The 25,562-nt window shown below is 42.1% G+C and overlaps 2 protein-coding genes across 8 annotated transcripts in view; one reads left to right on the top strand and one right to left on the bottom strand.

Annotated features, from left to right (window-relative positions):
* SSR1 (signal sequence receptor subunit 1) overlaps nucleotides 1-21,913 on the top strand; it is a 27,553-nt gene extending 5,640 nt beyond the window's left edge. Inside the window, exons 4-9 of one of the 2 annotated variants that reach the window (XM_069853612.1) lie at nucleotides 15-277; nucleotides 1,090-1,166; nucleotides 2,842-2,920; nucleotides 3,943-4,036; nucleotides 5,873-5,936; nucleotides 21,069-21,913. In XM_069853612.1, the coding sequence (XP_069709713.1) occupies nucleotides 15-277; nucleotides 1,090-1,166; nucleotides 2,842-2,920; nucleotides 3,943-4,036; nucleotides 5,873-5,936; nucleotides 21,069-21,093 (602 nt within the window). In that variant the 3' untranslated portion in view covers nucleotides 21,094-21,913. Of the gene's footprint in view, nucleotides 1-14; nucleotides 278-1,089; nucleotides 1,167-2,841; nucleotides 2,921-3,942; nucleotides 4,037-5,872; nucleotides 9,867-21,068 lie in introns of those variants that run through there. The other variant, XM_069853613.1, reaches the window with a different exon arrangement.
* Nucleotides 21,789-25,562, bottom strand: part of RREB1 (ras responsive element binding protein 1) — a 124,919-nt gene continuing 121,145 nt past the window's right edge. For 4 of the 6 annotated variants that reach the window (XM_069853608.1, XM_069853607.1, XM_069853609.1 and 1 more), the window contains one exon: nucleotides 21,789-25,562. In XM_069853608.1, the coding sequence (XP_069709709.1) occupies nucleotides 25,042-25,562 (521 nt within the window). In that variant the 3' untranslated portion in view covers nucleotides 21,789-25,041. The other 2 variants (XR_011337160.1, XM_069853611.1) reach the window with 2 other exon arrangements.

Below are 25,562 nucleotides of genomic sequence, written 5' to 3'. Positions count from 1 at the left end.
GTTTTTCGTTTTAGACTTTCCAGCTAACAACATTGTAAAATTCCTGGTGGGGTTTACCAATAAGGGTACAGAGGATTTCATTATTGAATCTCTGGATGCTTCTTTCCGCTATCCTCAAGACTACCAGTTTTATATCCAGAACTTCACAGCTCTCCCCCTGAATACAGTAGTTCCACCGCAGAGACAAGCCACATTTGAGTATTCTTTCATCCCTGCTGAGCCTATGGGCGGTCGTCCATTCGGACTGGTTATCAATCTCAACTACAGAGACGCAAATGTAAGCCTGGTATTTTAATTAATTTTAGATGTTTTAGTTGATTTGGAAATGTCCGGAAGGAACTGATTACTCAAGTTATTGCCTCTTCAGACAGTGAATGACTTTGTGGTTTTTAAGCAAATCTGTAGACACAGAAGCACGGTGAGCAACTGTCTACATGTTTCACAATAGCCCCTCAAGTACTCTTAGTTCTGTATATGTTAGACTTGAAGTTATGTCAGCAATGGAAGCTAGAATGCCTTAGAACTGTGTAGTAGTGGGCTGTATTCATTTTTTAAAATACCTGGAACCAAAACTTTCTTAGGATAATTTAAATTTCACTGTGCTTTTCAGATTGGGCTTTGCTAACAAAATGACTATCACTCTGAATCCTGTCTGCAAGCTTCACTTTGAGTAAATAAATGGCCAGTAGTTGCAGTTAGGGCAAAGACTATATCCAAAAACATAAATGGGGATTAAAATGGGGGTTTCTTTTCCCTTTTAGTGTGTGTCAAAGTTAAACAGGCTTCCATACCTTTGTGATTTGATTTGTTATAATAAGAAGTGTTCCTATGCAATACCTCGTTATAGGAAATAACGTCGTCAAGGCTAGATGTGACTTCTGGTAATATCAAGACTGTTCTTTGTAGTTGGACAATGAAATTTGTATTTCTATACGTTAAGCTTGCAGGGCTTATATACTTAATCAAGTCTCATGCAAGAGTTACTTCTTGCTTTCTAGAGTTTTTTTTCCAAGAACATAGAGAAAGGTAAATATTTGTGTACTGGTTCAGGAAGTAACTTTTTAATGTTCTGTGTGGAAACTCTTATAGGGCAATGTGTTTCAAGATGCTGTCTTCAATCAAACTGTTACAATTATTGAGAAAGAAGATGGCCTGGATGGAGAAACGTAAGGAGGCTGGAGATTCGGGTTTACTTGGTATACTGGTAGAACAGGTTATTGATGGAGCCAGCGAGAATAGTTCTTGTATCCTCACTTTAGTGAATGTTAGGTCTGCCATCTTTTGCTGGTGGTGTAGCAGGCATTTGACTCATACAGTGTTGATAGACTGAAAATAAAAACTTTTTCCCTGAAGTTAATATTTATATTAACACTAGGGATCTTCAGTGTTGGGTCTTTATGAATGAGCAGTTTGCACATCTGCTTTAGCTCAGAGGGCTAAAGCCATAGCAATTCAAAGCTGTTAAGCTTTTATTGTGCTACTGTGCATTTTCTCTTAAGAGTTAAAGTCACAGAGGGTCCATAGTATTGGGCTGCAGGTCCTGCTGTGAAGACTGGAATGAGTTGCTTCTGGAGCATTCCAGTATAATCCAAGATTATGTAAACTGAAAGATGTATTTGGAGTATGAGACAGAGGAACTCGCGCTTGCTTTGTTTCACTAACTGCTATCTATAGCAGGTACCTTTCAGGAGTGGTTTTTTTCTGTCTTTTAAGTACATCTGACACATTCTGTGTTGTAAGCATATGCTATGCTGATGTGCTTTTAAGTATTCTGACAGTGGAGTGGAATTTTAAGAGAAGTTGAGTTAAAAAAGATCCTCAGAAGTAGTTGTGGACAATGTTGAGGGTTTGAATTAGCTTGCCACAGGTAGGAATTGCCTGCTGAGCAAGCTTCCCTTTAAAAAAGGTCAACTAAAAGAGACAACTGTTGCATGAATTTGTATTTCTTAAACACAATAGCATCAATAAAGAATGACTAGTCATAAAAGCGTCTAATATTCTGATAAAGGAGCTCTCAAAAGAATTCAGATTGTTAGAACCAGTTTGAGTTAATGTCCTGTGAGCAGATAACTGCCCTAAAACAGGAATGTTTGGTTCAGTCTCTTCTGTAGCTTTAGCTCCGTTATTTCCTTTGTTGAAAATATGAGTTAAGGTGTTCAACTTGGAATAGATTCTTCACCTGTAAACTCCTGCCTGCTCCCCATATTAATTCTGGATATAATTTATGTTCACCTCTCACTTAATACCAACAGGTATTTCAAGTTGAATTCTTCAGACCAAGGTGCACAGATTTTAAAAATGGTTTGCACTGGTAGAGTTCTAACTGGAACACAGAGCAAAATAAACAAGGCCTTTCAAAGCTCTGTTGCCAGTAAATTACTAGTACGCTAGTAGTACTTGTTTTGCTGTGGTGTACTGAAAGTATATAAGAGATTAGGGTTTTGTAAGTGGTTAAAACTTTCACAAACAAACATTGGCTGTGACCTAACATATTGAAACATAATACTGCAAAAGAGTTCCTGCAGTTACTAAATTGCAATAATTGCTTATAACAGTTGCCCAGTTTACATGGCATTTTTCAAAAGTTCTGTTGTTCAGAAATAAATTCAGGATTACAGTTTTTGAAATTGAAGTCAGAGTAATTACTTAATATTTGTTAGCACTTCAGTTTCAGAATAATTGTTTTTTTTCACCACCCCCACCCCCCACCCCGTACAAAAGTTCTTGGGCAAGATCAGGTGGGCATGTGGCTAAAGCTAAGTTCTATTTCTGTCCCTCTTTATAAACTCTCTTAAACATTTAAGATTTTTACTTAATAAATTCTTACACTGTTCTTTAAAGGATCTTCATGTACATGTTCCTTGCTGGACTTGGTCTCCTTGTCATTGTTGGCCTACATCAGTTACTGGAGTCTAGAAAGGTAGGTAGTGTATTTTTCTATGGACTTCTTAATACAAGACCATACTGGTATGAAAAGGAAGCATTTCATTAATCACTTCTGGAATAAAGTGGTACAGGTAAAACTTCAGAAGATGTGCTTTTGGAACTAAGACCTTAAAGATTATTGGGAAAAACTAGAGTATTTTAAAAAATGCTTATACTTGGAGGCATCTAGATTGCTTACCTAATGCTCTTTGGGTCTGCACTTTGCCACCACACTGAAATGGTTGAAATGGAAGCTTTGATATCTTCCAGTTACTGGATGTGTGCAGCTACTGAGTCAGTACTTACTGAGTAGACTTCCTCATGCTCACTGTTTCTATTAGTTTAATCCAGGTCAAACTTTAGGGAAAACTCATGTCTAGTCCTTTACTTAGTTCTTGACAGTGCTTTGCTGTAATGCTGATTAGGGCCTTCTGGATTCCATTTATAATGCTTGAACAGTTAAGCGTTTGTCTGTGTAAGTGGTCTGGTAAGTTAAAGCCATTGAAAGCTTAAGTCTCATCTGCATGCAATGCATAGGTTATGTCTTTGTGTTGCCTGGCTCATGATGCTTTTGAGGCAGCTTCTCTTGGGAAGAAGTATGGAATGATTATTGTGCTTTAGAATCTGTTTTGCAAGATGGCATGCAAGAATATTGTGCTAATCTGAGAAAGGATAATGAAACCAGTTGTCACAAGGTTTGATTAATGATCAGCCATTTTTTTTGTAACAAGTATAATGAACTTGCCCAGGCATGCATTAAGTCTTGACATCTTTGTATGGAATAGGTATTGTGAGGTATTAGAAATGGTAATGCCAAGCTTAGGTGAAAAAGTTGCTGATGGTAAAGATAATTAAAAGTAAGCAACAGAGGCAGCTTCACGCAATGATTAACCTTAAGTTTGTCTCTTATTGAAATAATTGCAATTCATTAAATACAGGATTATTAGTTATTCGTAATACTTGAGATATCGGAGCTTTGAGGAAGGAAAAACCTATTTTTTGTCCTTGAATTTTCAGAGGAAAAGACCAGTACAGAAAGTAGAGATGGGAACATCAAATCAGAATGATGTTGATATGAGCTGGATTCCCCAAGAAACTTTAAATCAAATAAGTAAGTATTTTGCCTTCCACAAATTTAATCAGCTAGTTGTAACTGAGTAAGTAGCCAACATTGATTTCTCTGAATAACATATATCTCGTCTGGGGAACGTGAAGTTGTTGAATGCACTGTGCTTAATGATTAGGCTATTGTGTTAACAGTCTGTTCTTCTATTTAACTAAACTTCACTGCTCGATACAATAATGGCTATCAGTGAGTTTTACAATTTGTCCTGTAGATTCTTTTTCAACAGTATTAAACTTCTGCCCAGAACTTGAATCACAAAAGGTGTTTAAATAGGAGAAATTATCTGTCATCTCAAAATTTCTGTAAGTTGTCTGCAGATTTACCTGTAGACCAAAATTTTTAAATGGGCATTGTGGATATTAACTTAATGCCGAGTCGTAACGTGGCTTTATGTCCTTCACAAGTCCAAAGTCACTAAGTTCTACTTGATACTTAAAATGCCAATACTAAGCCCAGTATCCGATTTGTTTAGACTATGTGTGTTTCTGTGGATATTTCTAATTTCTCTTGCTGTTTCTTTTGTTTTGCTTTCCCATGGCTTCAGTGCAGAGTAGAAGAGGTGAGGCAAACCATGTAGATCTGGAGTGGAAGTGCTTAATGTGTTTTCCATGTGATAATTGGGCATGGATGGAAGTATAGCTTCTTGCATGCAATGATTGGTGATGTAGCATGAGCAGCAAAAGATTACAGAACAGAAGAACACAACTGCATATTTATATATATATTATAAATGTGTATTTTATATACATTATAAACGTGTATTTATACTTTTTCTGCCTGTATTCCAGTAACATACCTTATTGGTAGAATATAGTTGAAGTACTGTTGTCTTCTCTAACAGTTCCCAGAGTCCTTTCTCTAAAATGCAGATGTGTATCTTGGCTTCCCCGCTCCCTTGGTGCAATGTCAAGGTGTTTTTACAGTGAGGGGAGTAGAGGACTGATCATGACTGATGGCTGAGTGCACCTTGTTTCAGTGAGAAACAAACCTTGACTTTGAGTACAGTAGCTTAATAGTAGTCAGGGTTGTTTTACTGAGTCTTCCTTATGCCAAGCAAACTTCTATCACCGGTAGCATCGGTTGGTGTGAGGTTAGATAGCCTCATATAAAACATTGGATCCTTAGCATGATAAGTGCTTTGAGAACCCTTTGCAGGAGCTACTTTTACTTGAAAAAGACTCCTTTTTTGATGAAACAAGCATGTTTTGAATGATCTTAAAGGAGAACTCTTGGTGGCTTTACTCGGTGTAGAAGGACGAGAGATATCTCTCATGCAGTTGTGCCAGGAGAACCAATGTTTAAGTTTTGGTTGTGGTTTTCTTGAGCTCCAGTTAGTTTAAAGCTCTATAATATAATCTTTTGAAATATATGGCTTTCAAGATCCTCAGAGGTTCTTGGCTGTTTAATTGTTAAAAGACACTTCGGATTTCTTTTTGTTTGTTTTTTTTTTTTATTTGCTTCCTGTTAAGTTTCTTTCGTGTTTTTTGTTGAGTTTTTTTGGGCTTGTTTTGCTTGGTCAAGTTTTTTTTGTTTGAGATTTTTTGTTTTCTATTTTAGTAACTGGCAAATTGAACAACCTTCACCTTGGAGTTGCATGTTACAGAAAAGGAACATTTTTTTTTAATTTCCTTTTATTTAGAATGCTGATATGTAAAAAGCATGAACAAGTTGTTTGAACTGGCTTCTCTGTGGTGATGCATTGCACTAGAAGGGCAGTTGGGCTTGTATTTGGGAGGGAGAAAAATACATGGTCATATAACATCTAATCTGATGTAGCTGTAACGATTGATGCAACTCCTTTTCTTTTTTTTCTTAATCTAGATAAAGCTTCACCGAGGAGGTTGCCCTACAAGAGGGCACAGAAGAGATCAGTGGGCTCCGATGAGTAAATGTTAACTAGTGTAACAGTTGAACCTTTACTAATCCTGCCTGTTCTTGGTTTTTTTTGGATTGGAGTAGTGCAGAGATTCCATATCACCATAAGGAAAATACTGCTAAACATTTGGACTGAACAGATTAATTGAATGGTGTTAATATTACTGAAAATGCACTTCTCTCTTTTTTTTTTTTTTCCTTAATTGCTCGTGGGGGAAGGTAGCCATTACGGTTTGTGCCTGTGTGTGTAAGCAGTTGGTCTCAACAGAACCGTGTTACCTGAAATGTGCCTTTAGAGTTCTTTGTAATGCTGGCTTGTCATCTCTACCCTGTCTTTGAAGGATTTTTCTCCTCCTCCTAATCTGAATGTCTAGTAACTTTATCTTGATTGTCATGTCTGTATGAGAATCTGTATGCATTTTTCAGTAACTAACTTTATTCTCTATAGTGTGCACACACACTGAAGTTCGTGTGTGTTCTTGTTTCAGTGGTGAGGCACTGGTCATCTAGATTGCTGCATAGTTTGCATTCTAAAGGCACAATTGGGTATAGCTGCTCGTAGTGGTAGATATTTTGCTGCTGTTTTGACGTGGGCATGCAGTGACTTAAAAAAGCTGAACTTACCTGCATAGATGCTAGGAAGACTCTTACACAGCAGCAGAACTTGTTAAGCATGGAATTTATGTGCTGAATCGGTATTACTACATAAATTTTTTTTATACCCAACTTGTTAAATGGTTAGTTATTGAGTCATGCCAGCAGCTTAGGTGTTATGATTATAGTGGTAGCTCTGCAATGTTTACTCAAGACATTATCTGATTAATCCAGAAAAAAACTTTCCCCTAAGTTCTTGGGTTTTCTCACAAAAACTAGAATGTCATATGTATCAAAATGTGGACTTTTCTTAAAGCTTTACATGGGGCAAGGACTTCAGATTTACTGTACATACTTGAAACTGAGTTGAGAAAATGATTTGCATAATCTTTTTAAATGGCAAACTATTTAATTCACCCTTTGTAGATTTTAAATCTCGAACTTCTTTCCACTCTGATTTCATTTTTTGTTAATCACTGGTCTTTCCTACTGGTAGTACAGGTGCATATCCATTATTAACTATACATGTTAGTTCAGTACTAAAAGCAGAAAAGCTAGGTGTAATCAAAAACAGGATTTTCTTTATTGACAGGCACAGTTTACATGACTACCAGGAACTGAAGTATTGATCCACATCCATTGCATTCAGTAATTTAACTGAGAGTAAAAAGGGGCAAATAATGCAGTGTGTCAGTTTGCAGCCATTCAGGCACTTGGACAAGGCTTGAATAGTTTGCATCTCGATTGCAGTTGTGTGTGAGGGATCATCTAGAAGCTTCTTGAGTTCAGGAAAGGGCATTGATTTGAGAACACTGTTTTCTTTTCCTTCCCTTCCTGATCCCCACATGTGAAAGTGCTGTTCCGGACCTACACTTGCTCTACAGGGACTGAACTTCTGAGCCAATGAAAGCTGAGCAATACTTGCAAATTGTCATAGCATATTTGAAGCATCTAAGCTCCAAAACTACCTGTACTGGCACTGCTTTACACTTTGCCACAATGAACTGTGAACGTGTTCTTGACTCATCTTGCTATGGAAATACAAGAATGGAAAAAGCAACCCCAAAGAGGCTTCGTTCATCTTCCTGATAGCATAGTTAGCCCAGGTAGAGTACAGATTGCTCGATCATCATACAGGTTACTTAAACGGTTGAACGCTGCCTTCATAAGAGGTAACTCTACTCAAAGTGTGTGAAACCACTTTTCCTGTAGTGATGTAACTTAGCTGATTGGCTCTGTAGTGAATTTATGGGCTTATATTGGAGCTTGCATTGGTTCTACAAAATGTTTGAGTTAGAGGCTTTGTTTACTAAAGCCCTGTAGCTATTGCAGTGCCTGATGTACTGAACTTCTAAATTGCCTCTCTTGAATTATGCCTCACCTGAAATCAAGAGGGTTTTTTCACTTTCTGGCCAGGTTACCTTAGCTAATCCTGAACTCTGTACTCTTAATTCTTCCCAATATAGGAAAGTACTCTTTTGATGGGGTGATGAGAGCTGCTCTAGATACAGCAGTATTCCAGAAGGAAAAAATTGATCAGAACAGTTGATAGTAATTTGCAATATCCTAGTTTTATTTGTTTAGTTTAGTAAGTTAACCCTTACTGCCGAGTTCTGGAGCAAGTTAGGCCTTTAGAAATCTTGTACTGACCAGGACTTAAGAGAAGCTGAAGGACTGAAGCAGCGTAGAAATAAGGAAGAGAAAGAAGTATTTGAAGATTTCTGCTTTCTTGTCTGTACTCAGTTGCTGACATCAAAATGCATAAGTTCTAAGCATTAAAGAAGAGAGCAGACAGTTCAGCAACTTGCACAGGAGCTACCAAGGGGAAAGTTCAGTTGTACCAAGGTTGTCTTTCTGATCATACAACTTGGCATTCACAGGAATGGTTCATAGTAGCTTTCTCAGCCAGAAGCAGTTCATGAGAACTCTGGCTAGCAGTCCACTACTGCTTGTGGTAAGCAGTGTTGAATTCCTTGTTTCTTGTTAGTTTGTGGTCCTTGAAATTTAGTAATAACATTCTAGTGTATAGTGGCAATTGAACTTTGGCATCTCTTAAATTATTTATGGTGAATAAGCCAGTCTACTACACTCTTGATTTCTTCAAGTCAGAGATCAGAGTTGTTGCTTTATCTGTTCTCCTGGTTAACAACTTTTATTTTGATACTTGAGTTTTCTACTCAATTTTTTAAACCCATACAGATAGCTTAGTATCATAGGTGTTACTGATACCATTATTATCATCTGAGTAGGGTATAGTTTCATTGACTTTAAGATGGAACAAGTAGCAGTTCTGCCTCTGTGCCACACTCTTCCATGTGATAGCACAAGCTTTTATATAGGCTAGTAGTTTTACCAGCTTGGTTTTCAGCAAGCTTCCTACACTACCAGACAACGCTCATGTGAGGTTATAGAAGAGCAAGGACTGTGGAAGAAGATGATGTAAACCAGGGCTTCTTATTATAGTAAGAGATGCTAACAATTATTTTAGACTACAAATGAAACAATGGCCTTAGTGTGAAGGACCACTATTAATAGCTTTATCACAGCTGTGTAACTAATTAAAAAAATTGTAAGAACTTAATGAATCTATGCTTGGAGTACAAAAAACTGCTTTAGCTTTCATGTCTGCAGTGGCAGCAGATTGTTAATTTAGCTATACCTGAACTCCTTTTGATACTTGCAGCTCTCTGTATTCTCTCTGCTTTGTGACAGCAGTTCATTTTTTCCTAGTGTCATTTAAACCAAGCAAGAAGAGTGGCTGCTGGAACATTACAGGATGAGGTCTCACCTTTATTCTTAGTGTACAAAATATTAGGCTGTGGAGATAAAGGGAGCAGACTTGTGATGGCAGTAGTCCTGCTTGTCTCAAAACAGTTATGCTGAACATCCCTATTTACCTTGGAATGGTTATAATCAAAAACATCTTTCAGTGTTTACTCCTGAATTGCATGGTGCTAAACAAAATGTTGTATTTGGATGCTCAGAATTCAGGGAAGCAGCAGGAAAGTCAGATGCTAACATAGGCTCACTGTCCTGTTTTTCAGGATGCTTGATGTATGGTGCAGCAGTTAAGAGTCTGTTCTCCAAAGGAAGGACAGTACCTACCTCATAGGAATGACACGGGGGCTGTTGAAGGAGTGTTTTGGTGTTACTTGAGACTTGCACAATACGCTTCCATGGAAATAGTAAGACGTAGCACTAGGGTAATTTGATGGTACCTACATAGATTAATGTTAAACCAGTTTAATCCCTTCACTGAACAGAATTTAGCAGCTTTATACTAATACTTTTCTTTACCATACAGAGGGATTGTATTTAACTCAAAGGAGAACAAAGCCAGAAAGATCCTTCAGTTTCTGCAAGAGTTTATAGGTGGGCTAAATAAATATATTTCAGATGCTTTTCCCTTCATCTCTAGATTTTCCCAGGGTTGTTTTTATAATCAAGTGATGCAGATGACTGTTTGTGTAGATACAATCAATGATCAGTTTAAAAATGACTGATTGTTTTGGATGATTAAATTCAGATGATGTACTGCAACTGAAATGTTAAATTAACATTTAATTTCTTACCTGCTGACTTTCATTTGTAAGTGAGATCTGATCTCTTGAAAGTGACTGCAGGTTTTTTGTAAAGTAAACTTGATTATTTTTTTTCTTGTAGTTTTTTTTTTTTTTAATAAAGCATGAGTATGGCACCAAAAAGCCTGAGTGGTGCGCTGGTGCTCTCTTCCTTGGTCAACAGCCTGTAGTAGCAAATGCACAAGTAAAAACATGCAATTCTTAAAAAGCTGCTTTTCTACAAATGTTCTGAGTGGGAAGGATAGCGAGGAAGTATTTTTCAAGTTTTGGGCAATGAAGTAATACAAAGATAAAAATTCGTGGAGAATAAGGGAGCCTTGGGAAAATATTCAGCAAATTCTTGATTTCTGATCTGTTAGAACTGAGCCACAGTCCCCTACATTTCCAGAAGGTATAACTGACGTTATACTGTAAGCAGTGTGGAAAGAATCTGTTAAGATGCTTAAAGGCTTCTGGAACACAAGGTGATGTTGTGGTTTAGCCAGCAATTAATGTGGCCACTTGCTTAGTCCTTTACCCCTGGTGGGATGGGAGGAGAGTCAGAAGAGTAGGAAAGGTTAAAACTCCTGGGTTGGGATAAAAGCTGCATAAAGACAACCTGAAGACACTTGAGATATAAAACAGCAAAGGAAGAGGAAAAAATAGTACTGCTACACTAAGAACATACAGAGCAAATAGTGCACAATGCAGTTGCTCACCACCTCGAAACCAATGCTCAGCCCCTTCCCAAGCAGCAATTCCCTCACCTCCAGCCAACTCGCCCAGTTTATGGAAGGAGCATGACATCATATGGTATTCAATAACCCCTTGGCCAGTCTGGGTCAGCTGTCCTGGCTCTGTTCCCTCCCAGCTTCTTGTATGCTCCCCACCTTCTCATTGCAGGCTAGTACAAGAAGCTAAAGAAATTGAGCTCTGTTCCAGCTGAACCCAGGACAGGTGATAAAGGCCAAATTCCTGTAGTTTTGAAGTGCCATTGTCTGACCAAACAAACGCTAAAGAAGGGAAAGCATGAAAGATGTGTTAAAATGTATTTCTATCTTTGAGAACTAAGAATAACTCCCAATTTGTAGTGTTTCCCTGAAAAGATCAAGGTAGATTTTTGAAAATTCATACTGTTCTCTATTCTTTCAAAGCTAACCATTGCAGTGTGTTGCCTTTCTGTCCTCTTACGTTGGTAGTCTCAATTATAAATTTATATTAACCAAGATGCAATAACATTTCAGCATGACAACTTTCCAGCCCTTTAACTGCTGAGGGAAAATTGAAACTTGCTTTCGTCATCACTTTTTGTCTGTTCAGCTTACATGGAAACCACAGCTTAGAATCATAAAATCGTTAAGGGTGGAAAAGACCTTCAAGATCATCAAGGCTAACTGTCAGCCTACCATCACCCTGACTACAAAACCATGTCCTGTAGTGCCACATCTACCTCTGTTTTGAACACCTCCAGCACTTCCCTGGGCAGCCTGTTCCAATGCTTCACCACTCTTAGTAAAGGATTTTTTCCTAATATCCAGTCTGAGCCTCCCCTGGTACAACTTGAGGCCATTTCCTCTCATCATATCAGTTGTTACTCGGGGGAAGAGACAATACCCACCTCCCTACAACCTTCTTTCAGGTAGTTTTAGACAGTGATAAGGTCTCCCCTCAGCCATGTCTTCTCCAAACAAAATAACCCCAGTCCCCTCAGCTGCTCCTCATAAGACTTGAGCTCGACACCCTTCACCAGCTTCATTGCCTTTCTCTGGACACACTCTAGCCCCTCAAAGTCTCTTAGACAGAATTCGAGGTGCAACCTCCCTAGCGCTGAGTACAGCAGTATGATCACTTACCTCCTGCTGGCCACAGCATTTTTTGACACAAGCCAGGCTGCTCTTGGCCATGGCCGCCTGAGTGCGCTGCTCTATTCATGTTCAGCTAGTCTGTCCTTCCTTAACAGAATTTTCCCTGTGCCATTTCAATTCACATCATGAAACTGTAACTGAAGAGCTGGCTCTTGCAGGTGGTTAGAATACTTGGAGTTAACATAAATAGCCATCCAAGTGTCAGAACAAGAGAAAGCGTCAAGATGGCCTTGGGGTATATTCCCATAGAGCAGATGCAGTCCTACCGCACAGGCCCTGGATGGAGCTAAACAGCGTAGTGTTTGATTCAGGTGAAGCTGTAGTGATGCACCATGTGTAATTAGAGCATTTATCCTGAAGATACGATGCAGTACTTGGTACACTAGATGGCAATTATTATAGCCAGCAATACCCAAAGCTGCCAGCGGAGGGATCTCCCAAGCCACTAACAGCTGCTGCTCCTAACAGACAAGTGCACATATCTGAGTCTCTTCTTCCTCAAAGAGCAGCATTTATGCTGTAGCAACTGTATCTGGCTCTTCTTAATAATTCCTTTTTACATCATGGTCACTGAAGCAAGTCTGAGCACTGCTATTTTCTGTGCTTTTGAGAAAATAATTGACGATGTGGAACTCTGCTGGTGTCTTGCCTTTGCTTTCGAAAAAACGTCGGACCATAGCCACCTACAGAGTCCTCAAGGTACTGCAGAAGCAGGGATGACTGATGCTGCACACACACCGCCTCTGGCTTCCCGGTCCCGGGCTCCTCAGGAAGGTTTGCTGCGAGTGAAGTTAGATGAAATTGGGCCTTTTAACTCCATGTGCACCTTGACTGTGGTCAGGCACAAATAGTTCCGCAATCTGTCTCCAGCTGCAATATTGTTTTCCATGAAAGTTAAAGAGTACAGTCCATCCCGAACAACAAAGCATCCTTCCTTGCAAGAGTCTGGATCTACAGCACTACAGAGCGAGCAGCACGCAGGACCTTACCAGTAAGGTTCCGAGAGAGAAAGGGAAGAAACTCTTTTCTTTAGCAGGATTCTACACAGAAAAGAGGAAAGCCTTAAAATACCCTATTGCAGGTTACCACTGGAGTGGAAAAGCTAGGATTTAAATAGCATCTGATGACAACTCTCACATACAGTATTGCAAAGGTTGTCACCAAAATAACAGGTTATAATTGGAAGCAAGTGTAAATACCCTAGCAAACTTGATTATGAAGTGTGTTATGTTTTCCTTAGAGCCAGTATTTATGACTTAATCCTTAGTTGGTTGTAATAGTAGTTCATTCATAGAGAGGGGAAGTTTTTCTCACAGCTGGTAATGACATTTTGCCTCACAAATCCCAGCTGGTTGCTACTGTAAGCAAGCTGGAAAAGAGGAGGTGCATCTTGCTGTTAGGCACCACAGAAAAAGCGGTCTTTCAGAAATAAGAAACAAATACAACAGGGTTCAGGTTGCATTTTAAGAACCATGTTACAAAGTCACTGACTTCTCTCTGCAGTGTTATTCCATGCTCATACAGGGCAGGACCTTCTCTCAAGGTTCCATTGAGGCTGAACTCTCTGCTGCTGTTAAAAGCATCTCACTGGACGTAATTTACCGATCCTTAAGCTAGGTGGAGCACTGGTTATGGTTACTCCCTTTAGTGATGGTCCTCAAGAGCCATCACCCCATCATTGCTGTTTTGCTGAATTTGTAGAATTGTACCAAAACAGACGTTATTGATTCACTGAAGCAGTAATAAGGAAAGGCCACAAGGATCCAGATCGTTGACAAACTGCAAAACATCCCACAGCTGCAGTTCAAAACACTGATGATAGGAACCCTGTGAGGAACTGGTATCATAGAATGACAGGTTGGAAGGGACCTCAAGGATCATCTGGTCTAACCTTTTTAGGTGATGTATAGTTTAAATGAGATGTCCCAGAACCTTGACAAGCTGAGCCTTAAAAGTGTTTGGTGCAGAGGGATCTACCACTTCTCTGGGGAGATTATTCCTATGTTTAACTGTTCTCGTGAAAAATTTTCTTCTGGAGTCAAATCAGAATCTCCCTAGGGGCAATTTATGCCCATTACCCCTTGTCTTTTCCATGGCAAAAGGGAGTTGCCACCTCTTAGTAGACACCCTTTATGTACTGGTACTTGGTAGTAAGGTCTCCCCTAGACCTTCTCTTCTCAAGGCAATGTTTTTCAAATGAAGTGCCGTGGTTTCTAAGCAGGTGTTTTTACAGCTGCTAAAGAGAATGGTTTGGGTCAGAAAAAAAATTAAAAACTATTTATGAGAGGTGCATTCACCAAACTACTGTTTCAAAGCACCCTGTGGTTCTGCAACCTGTGCCAAAATGCGTTACCTCGAGGTGCACAAGTTGCTCAGTTCTCCTGATTCTTTCTTCTTTAACTACAACCCTATCAAGCTTTTCTAACCAGCTCAGTGCTGATTCTGGGTTTCAGGTGGCTGCACAAGAAGGCCTCTGTGGTTTCAACTCCAAAAGATACTTGGCTGATAATGATCTAGACAGGAGATCAAAAATCAAACTCACTGTGTTGTGGTGCAGACTTTTCACAGATTGCCGTGTATGCACGGGCAGCTCGATACTTTGATTTTCTCTGGCTGTGGAGTATAGTGGACCTGATGTATGTAACCTTGAAGCCTATAAAGCATGAGTCATATAAGCATTTGAAGGTAACAGATGAAATGGTGTTAAGTATCCTGACACCAAAGAGAGATTTATTGGTAAAATGAGCAAATGTAGGACTACTGTACCCTGCTCAGCAGCAGCCTGTGAGACAGAGCGTGGGAGGACATGTGCTGCCTCCTCCCCAGCTGCTACCTGGGAGCCCCATGCATCAAGCAGGGCCACGCTTCAGTAGAAGTAAGAGAAAATGGCTATGAAAAAGGTTACTATTTTGGTTAGAGATAGGTTTCACCCAGTCGCTTTTCCATTCCCAAGCATGGATCATGAAGTAAAACTTGAGTTGCAAACACAGCTACTACTGCCAACACCCTAAAATAAAATGCAGGTGTTGGTTTTGAGTGCAGATTCATTAAAGGTCAGATGTTGCTCATTTAAAGCAACAGATCTAATTGCAAATCTAAGCTGTCCTCACTCTCTGTACAATTAGATAACAGAAGATGGGAGGAAGGGTCAAGACATTGATTCTTTAGTTACCCAAATTAAACCAAGTTTGTTCCTGCACCCATTCCTTGACTGAGGGCTGGGGCTGTTGGTCCTGTGTGCACACAGACTCACACAGGAACATTTCTTTGCATACTTGCTGCAAACAGACAAGTTTTGCTCTTCCTTGTATCCCAGCTGCTTGGATCACTTGTTGCAGCAGAACCACCGACCTCTCTGGCTGACATTTTGTCCTAACCTTTGCACATTTTTATGAGTGGCACGGCTTTGCTCCCTGTGCGGTTACAGGCTAAAAATTACTACCGGAAAGTCAGCCCACAGAGCTGGCCTTTACCACATTAACCTCTGCCACTGAGATTATGAAAATAGATCAGGCTTTTTGTGATAAAAAGCCTTTTCTCCAGCCATCTTCTCTTATTTACTGCCTCCTATTAACTGATGTTCGTAAGCTGCTTCACAACCCTTTGCTGAAAGGCCCTAGAGAAGTTCAAATGCTTTCACAACAGTGTATTCCAAACACCCATCATCCAGAGTTTCCTCATACACTCCTGGCAGCTTTCCCTGCCAAATGAGAGATGAATCTGGCACAGGAGAAGTAAACAACAAGCACAGCAAAGGAGAAAGCTATTTTCAGTTCCTGCTACTCAGAGGATTACTACAAGGTTTTCTACTGCATTACGCGGTGAGGTTTGGTGAGCCAGAGAAGTCTTCCCACTTACGAGTATTTGACATACGAAAAACTTCTCGCTTCCTTTGAATGCGAGTTTTTTTCAAGGCATAAACTTGAGAACTGGAAGTAGGAGGCAGTACTACAATTTTTGGAAAGCCTCAGCAATGCTTCTCTGCTCCATCTATACTTAGTTTCAGTTCTGTGGCATGATTTCAGATGCATCCTGAAACGAATAGCCTCTTATTTAGGAGTACTCCAAAGGTTTTAGTTTCCCTAGAGATTTCAATCAACTCTTTCCTCTGTCAGGCACCCCATTAACACTGTGACACACGTGCAGATTACTTCTCACTGCCCTGAGGTGACACAACCAGCAAGCAGCGAGGTAGATATTCCCATCTCTGTTAGGCATCCCAGTCTGTGCCGTATCCTGCCGTCACTCTGTGTCTTCACTGCTATCTTTGAGCAGGGCAACTTCCCTCTGCCTCTTCACTCTCTTTCTCCTAGATATTCATCTACTAAGTTTCTTCCAAAAAAAGTCTTACTGCAAAAACAGCTTCACAAATACGTTTTCACAATACAAAACTACTGCTGTTCCCTTAACAGTGCACAAACACAACAGGGTTCTCCTTGTCTTCCCTCAACCCTCACTGCCCTGGTGAAGCCACTGATGAGCCCTGACAGCACACAGGGGGGGCTCTTGCAGAGGTGCAGCTGGCAAGAGATCCTAAAACACTGATGTGATTGAGAGCAGCCCTGCAGGGAAGGACTTGGGGGTGCTGGTTGATGAGAAGTTTGACATGAGGTTGCAACGTGCGCTCACAGCCCAGAAGGCCAACAACCATATCCTGGGCTGCATCAGAAGAAACGTGGCCAGCAGGTCAAGGGAGGGGATTCTGCCCTTCTGTTCCTCACTTGTGAGATTGCATCTGGAATACTGTGTCCAGTTTTGGAATCCTCAACATAAGAAGGACATGGAGCTATTGGAATGGGTCCAGAGGAGGGCTACAAAGATGACCAGAGGGCTGGAGCACCCCCCATACAAGAACAGGGTGAGAGAGTTGAGGTTGTTCAGCCTGGAGAAGAGAAGGCTCCGAGGAGACCTTATAGCAACCTTCCAGTACCTGGAGGGGCTACAAGAAAGCTGGAGAGGGACTGTTCACAAAGGCTTGTAGAGATAGGACATGGGGCGATGGGTATAAACTGGAGAGGGGCAGATTTAGGCTAGACTTAAGGGAGAATTTCTTCCCGATGAGAGTGGTGAGGCACTGGAACAGGTTGCCCAGGAAAGTTGTGGCTGCCCCATCCCTGGAGGTGTTCAAGGCCAGGTTGGATGGGGCCTTGGGCAGCCTGGTCTGGTGGGAGGTGTCCCTGCCCATGGCAGGGGGGTTGGAACTAGATGATCTTTAAGGTCCCTTCTAACCCAAACTATTCTATGATTCTATGAAATAATTCTGCCCCAGAGTGCTCCTCTCTGAGTGCTGGGCCCCTCCACCCCTTAGGTCCCAAGCAAACACATGCACACCACAGGACAAATGACTCCTTTCATAGGGCCAAGGGTGTCTGACACTTAATCAACACATGAGGAGAAACACCTTGTGCTTCCTTGGTATCAGTCATCCTTTCAGGTCTGGTGAGAAGGGGTTAAGTACCTAAAACTGCATTCCTGATGACACAATCCTCAACTAAGGTGACTAGGAGACACCAATGTTTAGAGAGGCCAAGAGCTTGAAACTTGCTCATTCCCGAGCCCATGCATCTGCAGGACACGCTTTGGGCTCTGGAGGGGGCTGCATTAACAAAACACTTTTCCTGCCAATGTTTTTACTTCAGAGGAACAGACTGTGACCGTATACCTGCTCAGCAGAGCTGTTGCCTTGGATATCCCAGCTGTGCTGAACTACCTGCCTCCTTAGGGATATTTCCACTGTCTCTAGTGATGGTGCTAATTGCTCAAGACTAGGGAATCACACAGAATGACAGAATCACTAGGTCAGAAAAGACCCACTGGATCATTGAGTCCAATCATTCCTATCAATCACTAAACCAGGCCCCTCAGCACCTCATCCACCCGTCTTTGAAACAGCTCCAGGGAAGGTGACTCAACCACCTCCCTGGGCAGCTTCTGCCAGTGCCCAATGACCCTTTCTATGAAAAATTTCTAGCCTGAACCTCCACTGTCAGAGCTTGAGGCCGTTCCCTCTTGTCCTGTCCCCTGTCACCTGGGAGAAGAGGCCAGCACCCTCCTCTCCACAACCTCCTTTCAGGTAGTTGCAGAGAGCAATAAGGTCTCCCCTCAGCCTCCTCTTCTCCAGGCTGAAAAACCCCAGCTCTCCCAGCCGTTCCTCATAAGGCCTGTTCTCCAGCCCCTTCACCAGTTTCATTGCTCTTCTCTGGACTCGCTCCAGAGCCTCAACATCCTTCTTGTGATGAGGGGCCCAGAACTGAACACAGTATTCGAGGAGCGGTCTCACCAGTGCCAAGTACAGAGGGAGGATAACCTCCCTGGACCTGCTGGTCACACTGTTTCTGATACAAGCCAAGATGCCCTTGGCCTTCTTGGCCACCTGGGCACACTGCTGGCTCATGTTCAGTCGGCTGTCAACCAACACCCCCAGGTCCCTCTCCTCCAGGCAGATTTCTAGACAGACTTCTCCTAGTCTGTAGCACTGCACAGGGTTGTTGTGCCCCAAGTGCAGGACCCGGCATTTGGCCTTGTTAAACCTCATGCCGTTGGACTCTGCCCAGCGGTCCAGCCTGTTCAGATCCCTTTGCAGAGCCTCCCGACCCTCCAGCAGATCAACACTTCCACCCAGCTTAGTGTTGTCCACAAACTTGCTAAGGGTGCACTCAATGCCTTCATCCAGGTCATTGATAAAGACATTGAACAGGGCTGGACCCAGAAATCTTGTGATCTGCCAGGTATCAGAAGTGTCTGGTGTCCAGGCAGCAACAACAGCATGTGCCTGGTCATTTGTTTCCTCTGTTCCCTGTGAGTTCCTGTGAGAACATGGAACGAGGAGGGCAGCTCCAGCGTGAGGCCAAACCCAGGAACTTCAGAGCACGCCCAGGACCCAAGGTCCAGGGGTCACCCCAGTGACACGGGGCTACCAACCCGCAAGAGACACACAGAGGTAGGTGACCGATCATCCCCCCAGGTCACCCACCGCACAGGCAGCCTGAGATGGAGGCATCCACTCAAACAACGTCATCCCACTAGCAGGTTAGACACACACCTTCCCCCTCACACACACTGTAATCCCCCGTCCCCAAACCTTGGACCATCTTGTGGTGAAATGTTCAGCTCCTCTCTGATATGAGGAGGTTTTCAAAAGCCCCCCCCGCAAGTCAAAATGTTGCTTTTCCACTTCCGTTTTTGAAACAGATTGAAAGCAAAGCCCAGCATCCTCCTTATTGCCTGCTTGGCTGTTTTGGCCTGGGTGCAGTGAGCTTCTCCCCTGGGCGGGTGATTACAAATACTGCCAAGGAAAAGACTGGAGAGGAAAGAGCTCCTAGGCAGGGGAGCAAGTGACCCACATCACCAGAAAATACCGGTGTGTTGTACAGGTTTTATTTACTTTACTCCCTGATGTTGGCTGCTCAAGTACCCAAGTCCTGGGAAATGGCAGTGTGGTCCGTTCTTCCACAGACCAGTTAGAGGTGTCCTGATCAGACAATCTAATCAATGCATTTCTCCACCTTTTTTTCCCCCGTGTTATCAGAGTGGATGATAAAACATGGTTTCTCTTAGACTGAGCTACCAAAAGTGCCGCTATTCTATGTTGGGGTCTTGCTCCTCCCTTTGGCAGTTAGTCCAACCCTCAGGGTTCTCAAAAGGGACACTTTCAATCCTATTTAAACTCTCAATCTCTACAGAAATTCCTAAAGAAAAAGCCATGTGTGATTACTCAGACTGGAGGCTTGTGAAGGACAGGTTTCTCGTACATTTTTTCCCCTTGTCTTTCTTGCTAGTTGAGTTGTGATTCATCTGTTTGATAAACGACATTTTTTTCCCAACAGATAAGGATAAAACACTGTTGCTAGTATCAACAGACAATTGTTTCCTATTATATTCACTTTCCGAAGACCTAAGTGCAGGCAAACAGCCCCATCATCCCCCGAATGCCGGACACTTTATGACAGCTGGATAATGGAAAAAAATCACTTTAATTTCCCTCTACCAGTTTGCATTTCAGCATCAGTAAATAGGCGAATGATGCTCCAACCAGGTTCCGTATTCTGCTTTGGGACAGCCTGTTTTCACCCAAGCCTGCTGTCTCAAACCAGACCTTCTACCTATCACCATGGTCCACAGCCCTCAGATCCATATTCCGCGCTTCCAAACCCACTACCCTCCTGGTGCCCCTTGCTGCCAGTGCACCCCTGTGGTGGCACAGGTCTTCTCCAAAGCTTAAAGCTCTGAGGGGAGTGCATGGACCCCAAGGCACTGCTGTGAGAGGGATCCACAATACAGGGTATCTGCAGCTCTTTCCGCTCACATCAAGCGTTAACCTACGGCTTCACCTTTAAAATGGTGGGGAAAAAAGCTATAGGGAATGAGGTGAGGAAGCCAACGAGCTGGAAGAGGCACGTGGAGACACCACCACCTTCCTGTTCCTCTGTCAACCTGATGTTTCAGGCCAACTCTAGCTGTCCCTATGACAGGAGGTGGGAAGTGGGAGAGGGAAACACCAACAAGGAGCAAAATTCAGCTTGACCTGCAGGGTGTTACCCTGTGGAAGGCAAGAAGAGAAGGGAAATTCCCAGCTCAGGAAATGGTCACAGTCAAAGTTAGCCAGAAGGAGAAAAGGGCTGGGCACACCCGTCCTATCCTTTCACGGCCAAGAATGAAGTGATTTCTGAGTCACCTGTTCCATAACTAATTGGCCACAATCACTTCCCAGACACATAAACTCGTCCCACTTGATTTTACACCTCATGATAGGTCCCCACACCCTTCAGACAGGAATTTCCCTTGAGTCTCGCGAGGGGAGTGGACTTTTCTCGGGGCAGTGAGTTGCAGAGAGAAGAGAGCGATTTTCTGCAGGTTTCTTCCCTCAGAAATCTTGTTTCCACCCCTTCATCCCACCTAGAGAGAGTTCAGAGCCCTGCTTCATCAGGTTCCTTGGCTAGGGCAGAGCTGGCTGGCTGACTCGTTTTCTTTTAACCTGTTCCTGCTTTGCTATGAGGGCTCAGGTCCTCATCAGAGAGAGCTGTGGGGAATCTTAACCTCTGGAGGCCAGAGGGAGTAAAGCAGCAGCAGTTTATCCCCTGGGTATGTCTCTCTGATTCTGAATGTGGTTCGCTTCTCCGCCAGAAAAAAACATCCCGGCAGGACTTAGGAAGATGTGGATGCTCAGCTTCGCTGCGAGCCCCTGCCCTCCAGAACCGGATAAGCAAGTCAGATGATTCTTTGGCTCACCGTCCTGTGAAATGTGCTTTATTCATAGGAAAGCATATAAAATGCAGCTAAGGCAGCTCCAACAAGCTAAAACAAAGGATTTCTCTCTCCTTTTTTTTTTCCTTCTTTTTTTGACACATGCATGTGGCATTCAAATACATCCTGAAGATTTCACAGCCATACACATTTATGCAAAAAGAAAACTACAGTGGCAGAAACCTACTTCATTTGTACAGAAAATGATGATTAATTACCACAACGCGCCAGAATGACACTCACAGATGTGATTACAGGGCTACAGTTAATTAAAAAAAGACTGAGAACCCTGACTAAACGCCTGTGCAGGAAAATCGGCACCAAAGTACCTTTCTGCCGTCTTCAGTTGCTACATTATGGAGCTGCACCAAGACGAAAGCACCGCTTCAAGGAGGTTTGACACCAAAAAATGGTGGTCAACATGAACGTGAATTTTCAAAGTGCTGCAATCATCTCCAACTCAAACTCAGTCCAAGTGAAGGAAGAGAAACTGATGCTATTTGCACAGATAAGCTCTGGCTTGCACATTGTCCTCTAGCAGAGAAGTCAGAAAGCAAGGTACAACAAACCCACAAGAAGAGCCACGTCCATTCTGTAACCTATAATTTTTAAATATAACATTTTATTGCTTAGATGGTTTGATACAGAACAACTTTTACTTTTCATTTTGAATTTGGAAGTACTGTACAACTGAATAAAAAGAGGAATAAAAGTACCAAAACAAATGTGTGATTCTCTGTTCATGTGGCATAAACCAGTCTTGTACACAATTCGTAGCAGCAGTTTAAGTTCCCTTTAGAAAAATATGAATTCTACACATTTATTGTTTCCTGCATGGGATGAAATCACTAGAATTAAACTTCCTTCGTGGAGAGAGAGGGAGAGAAGAGAAAGGAGACACACAGAGAGAAGAAAGAAGATGATGAATCTTTCTGAAAATGGAATCAGACTGTCACATCGCCCCCAAGAGATATTTCATAACAGCCTCAAAGTTGTCTCTTTTTTTTTTTCTCTTTTTCCTTTGTTTTATATTTTTTTGCGCTTTCACAGTCAAGTGCTTAATGTAGTGATTGAATTACCTCAATATTGAGTCCATTGCAACTCAGGCAAAAGAATTTCAGAAGATCCTTTTTTTGTGTGTGTGTGTTTGTTTTTTTTTGTTTTTTTTGTAAAAGCCCTGAGAGAGGAGAAAAAAAAAATAAAAAGTTTCAAACAAAAAAATTGTATAGAGACAAATTAGCTGAACATGCAAACTAAAGCCTAAGATTCACCCATAGTTTAACACATTATAAATTTCACAGTTTAATATCCGGGGAAGGGGGGGAACAAAATAAAACAACCAACCCCAACAACAGCAACGGTTCTCAGTCAAACTCAACTAATAAAAATGTCAATAAAATGTGGCAAGACCTTATACTCTACTAGGATATAGATAAAGGCTAAATAAAGCTTTAAATCAATAGTGATTATTGCTAGCAGATGTCCCGGCAGGCTGCTGGGAATTAATTACTTGCTACATCGTTCTGCAGCATTTAGTTTAGTAATGGCTTCTCCCCCACAGTATTGCGCAGTTTAGTGTGGAGAGTTGCAAAAAAAAAAAAACAAAAACCAAACCCAAAACAATAACAACAACAACAAAAAAAAACAAATTACAAAACCAAAAAAATACCCCAAATAATAATAATAATTATTATTATAATTATAATAGTAATAACAATTTAAGGGATGCGTGAACTGATTTTAATTAAGTAGAATGCACCTGGGTAAGTGTTTCAAATGAATCATTGGTTGTGACTGATTTATCTATAGCCGGCGTTAGCTTCATTTCTGAACTGGTTCAAACATCCCTATTTAAAACGAAACAAACCAAAAAATAGAAATCACATATACCTCAACCATTCTTTTTTTTTTTTCTTATTCTATTCTCAAGAACGTTTCTCTTCCTTTGAATTCTGGACAGTGAGATCTCTGGCTCCAGAAATTTTCAGAGACTTTTTAATATAGATATAGATATATATAGATATAGATATATATTATATAATATAGACTGGGTCCGAGGCCCACTTCCTCCATGTCTGGCAAGAGCAGGAAAAGCGATTCTGCAGGAGGGGAGGGAGGGAGGGTGCGGGCTGGGCTGGGCTGCAGTGGTGGAATAGCACAGTGAGGCTCCGGCAATGCTATTATGGCTCTGTCTGTCCCAGAGGTCATGACTGAAGGACAATTAACAAATAACAATAACGACAACAACAACAAGGACAACAAAAAACGCTGGGCACCCCTAAGAATGCACAGCTACAGTAGGATACATTTCGCTTAACCCCTTCAATATTGGTGGCTGGAGTGTCACCTGTTGCCGGCAACAGGAGCCATACGGAGAAATTCCAGCTGCCAGCATTAAAGGGGTTAAATTATTGATATGAAATTTAGACACACACCTCAAGTCTTCAAGCATCAACCTCAAAATCTCAGGAAGATTTTTTTTCATTTATTTTATTTATTTTTAACATGTCTTATATCTGTAGTTTCATCACCAGTAGTATTTTCTTGCTCTAGAACATGACAGTAGCAAGATGACAGTAAGGCTCGCATTTCTCTCTCGCCTGCTTTCGACTGGAAGACGGAATAACTTTGCTCTTTAAGTAACACACGCTGTCACCAATGTGATTTTGCAACCAGATGAAGCCAGCACTCGTGGCACCTTTCTTACACACCCAGAGGGACCTCACAGGACCCTGTTCTCGCACGCTTCCCCTGACAAGCACGCACACACACGCACCCACACGCACGCGCTCGCGCCCCGCCACGAGTGAGACGTTCCCCTGTACAGGTGTGCTGATACCTTGCCGGCCTCCGTTCGACTCTCCGGTCAGAGGAAGGGTTTCATTTAAAGTACAGTAGAAGAGCTGCAACGTAAGAAGTGGAGCTGGTGAAAAGCGTTAAGTCAAAAATATTTTGAGAAGGGATCCAAGCTGCGTTATACATCTGCGTGGGCAAATATTGCCCATTGGTTTCTGCTGACTGCAGAGACAAGCGAACTGATGGATTCATAAAATAATAATAAAATAATAACAATAATAATATACTGAAGCGAATCAAACAGCGGGTGCGTAGTTCCCGTAGGTTAGGCTGCTACATAACTCTTCTCTGCACACATGCTCAGTCCACGACGGCCAGAAAAAAACCTCCTAGGACTTACAGAACATTTCTAATGCTGAAAAGTGGAAACAAGTGTGAGGTTGAAATTCATTGTGTTTCCTGCTTTTGGCTTGAACCACTTTGAACACCTTCAACTGCCACATTGTTCAGGCCTGGAACAGGTTTAATGCTCCACCGTGTGGCAAATGCAAGAACATCTACTGAGAAAAAAAACCAATAAATCAACATCTCCTCTGCATTTCCTCTGACTATTTCATACGAAATTCACATAATGTTTCTTCCAGTTATTGGCTGTGGTATCCAAGGGCCTCCCACCCCACTGCCCCCATTTCCAGCTCAGAGAACAAACACAGCGACTATCACAGATATACAAGAACAAGCTCACGCACACCAATACAAAAGGTAACATTAATGCTTAAATGAAAAAGGTCCTCTCCAAATAATTCATTAAAATATTTTAAAAAAATCATTTTTGAAAAAAATCTACGATACCAAAAGATCTAATAAAGTAGTAAGGCACTCAAATCAGTATATACTGTAGTCTCTTGCATTATTATACTGAAAGGCATATGGCACCACGTCCAGTCTGCCATACTCTCCCCATAGCTGTAGGTCGCTCTTCCAAAAACAAAGACTACAGAAACCCTGCTCTGCTGGCTTCAGTTAGCGTGCTGGGACGGTCCAACCTCCTAGAGAGTCATTCAACCCCCAAGAGCTGAGGCGCACTGTCTGTAGAGGCAAGGATGTGATTCATGGGAGACGTTTTGTTGTGCATCTCCAGCAAGTCCTGAATGAAACCCGAGGGCCTCTCGTGCTCAGAGCTACCCCGAGGTTCCTGGTCTTTCGCTGTCTGTTTCCGGGCACTCTTGGTGGGCTCCACGAGGCAGGTGCTGGCTCCTTGCCCACTCGGCCTCTCCTCTTTGCAAGGAGAGTCCTTGGCCATGCCAACCAGGGACTCTTTTCGGCTTCCCATGAGTGATGTATGGCTTCCGACGCCCCCTGCAGAGTCGCACTCATTTTCTGAGATGGGGTTGGTGCCACTGTGGCTAGACTCATTTTCGCTGTCTTCTCCATACCTCGACTGGGTCTCCTCCTTGTCGCTCTCCTTCCCATGGTTTCGGGCATTTTTGACTTTCTGGTGTATGCGCTGGTGACGAACTAGGCTGTGTTTCAGAGTGAAGGTCCGTTCACAGGTTTGACACTTGTATGGTCTCTCAC

This window comes from Phaenicophaeus curvirostris, chromosome 3 (genome assembly GCF_032191515.1).
Source record: "Phaenicophaeus curvirostris isolate KB17595 chromosome 3, BPBGC_Pcur_1.0, whole genome shotgun sequence".
In the NCBI taxonomy this organism is placed as follows: Eukaryota; Metazoa; Chordata; class Aves; order Cuculiformes; family Cuculidae; genus Phaenicophaeus; species Phaenicophaeus curvirostris.
This window is presented reverse-complemented; position numbering and strand designations above follow the sequence as displayed.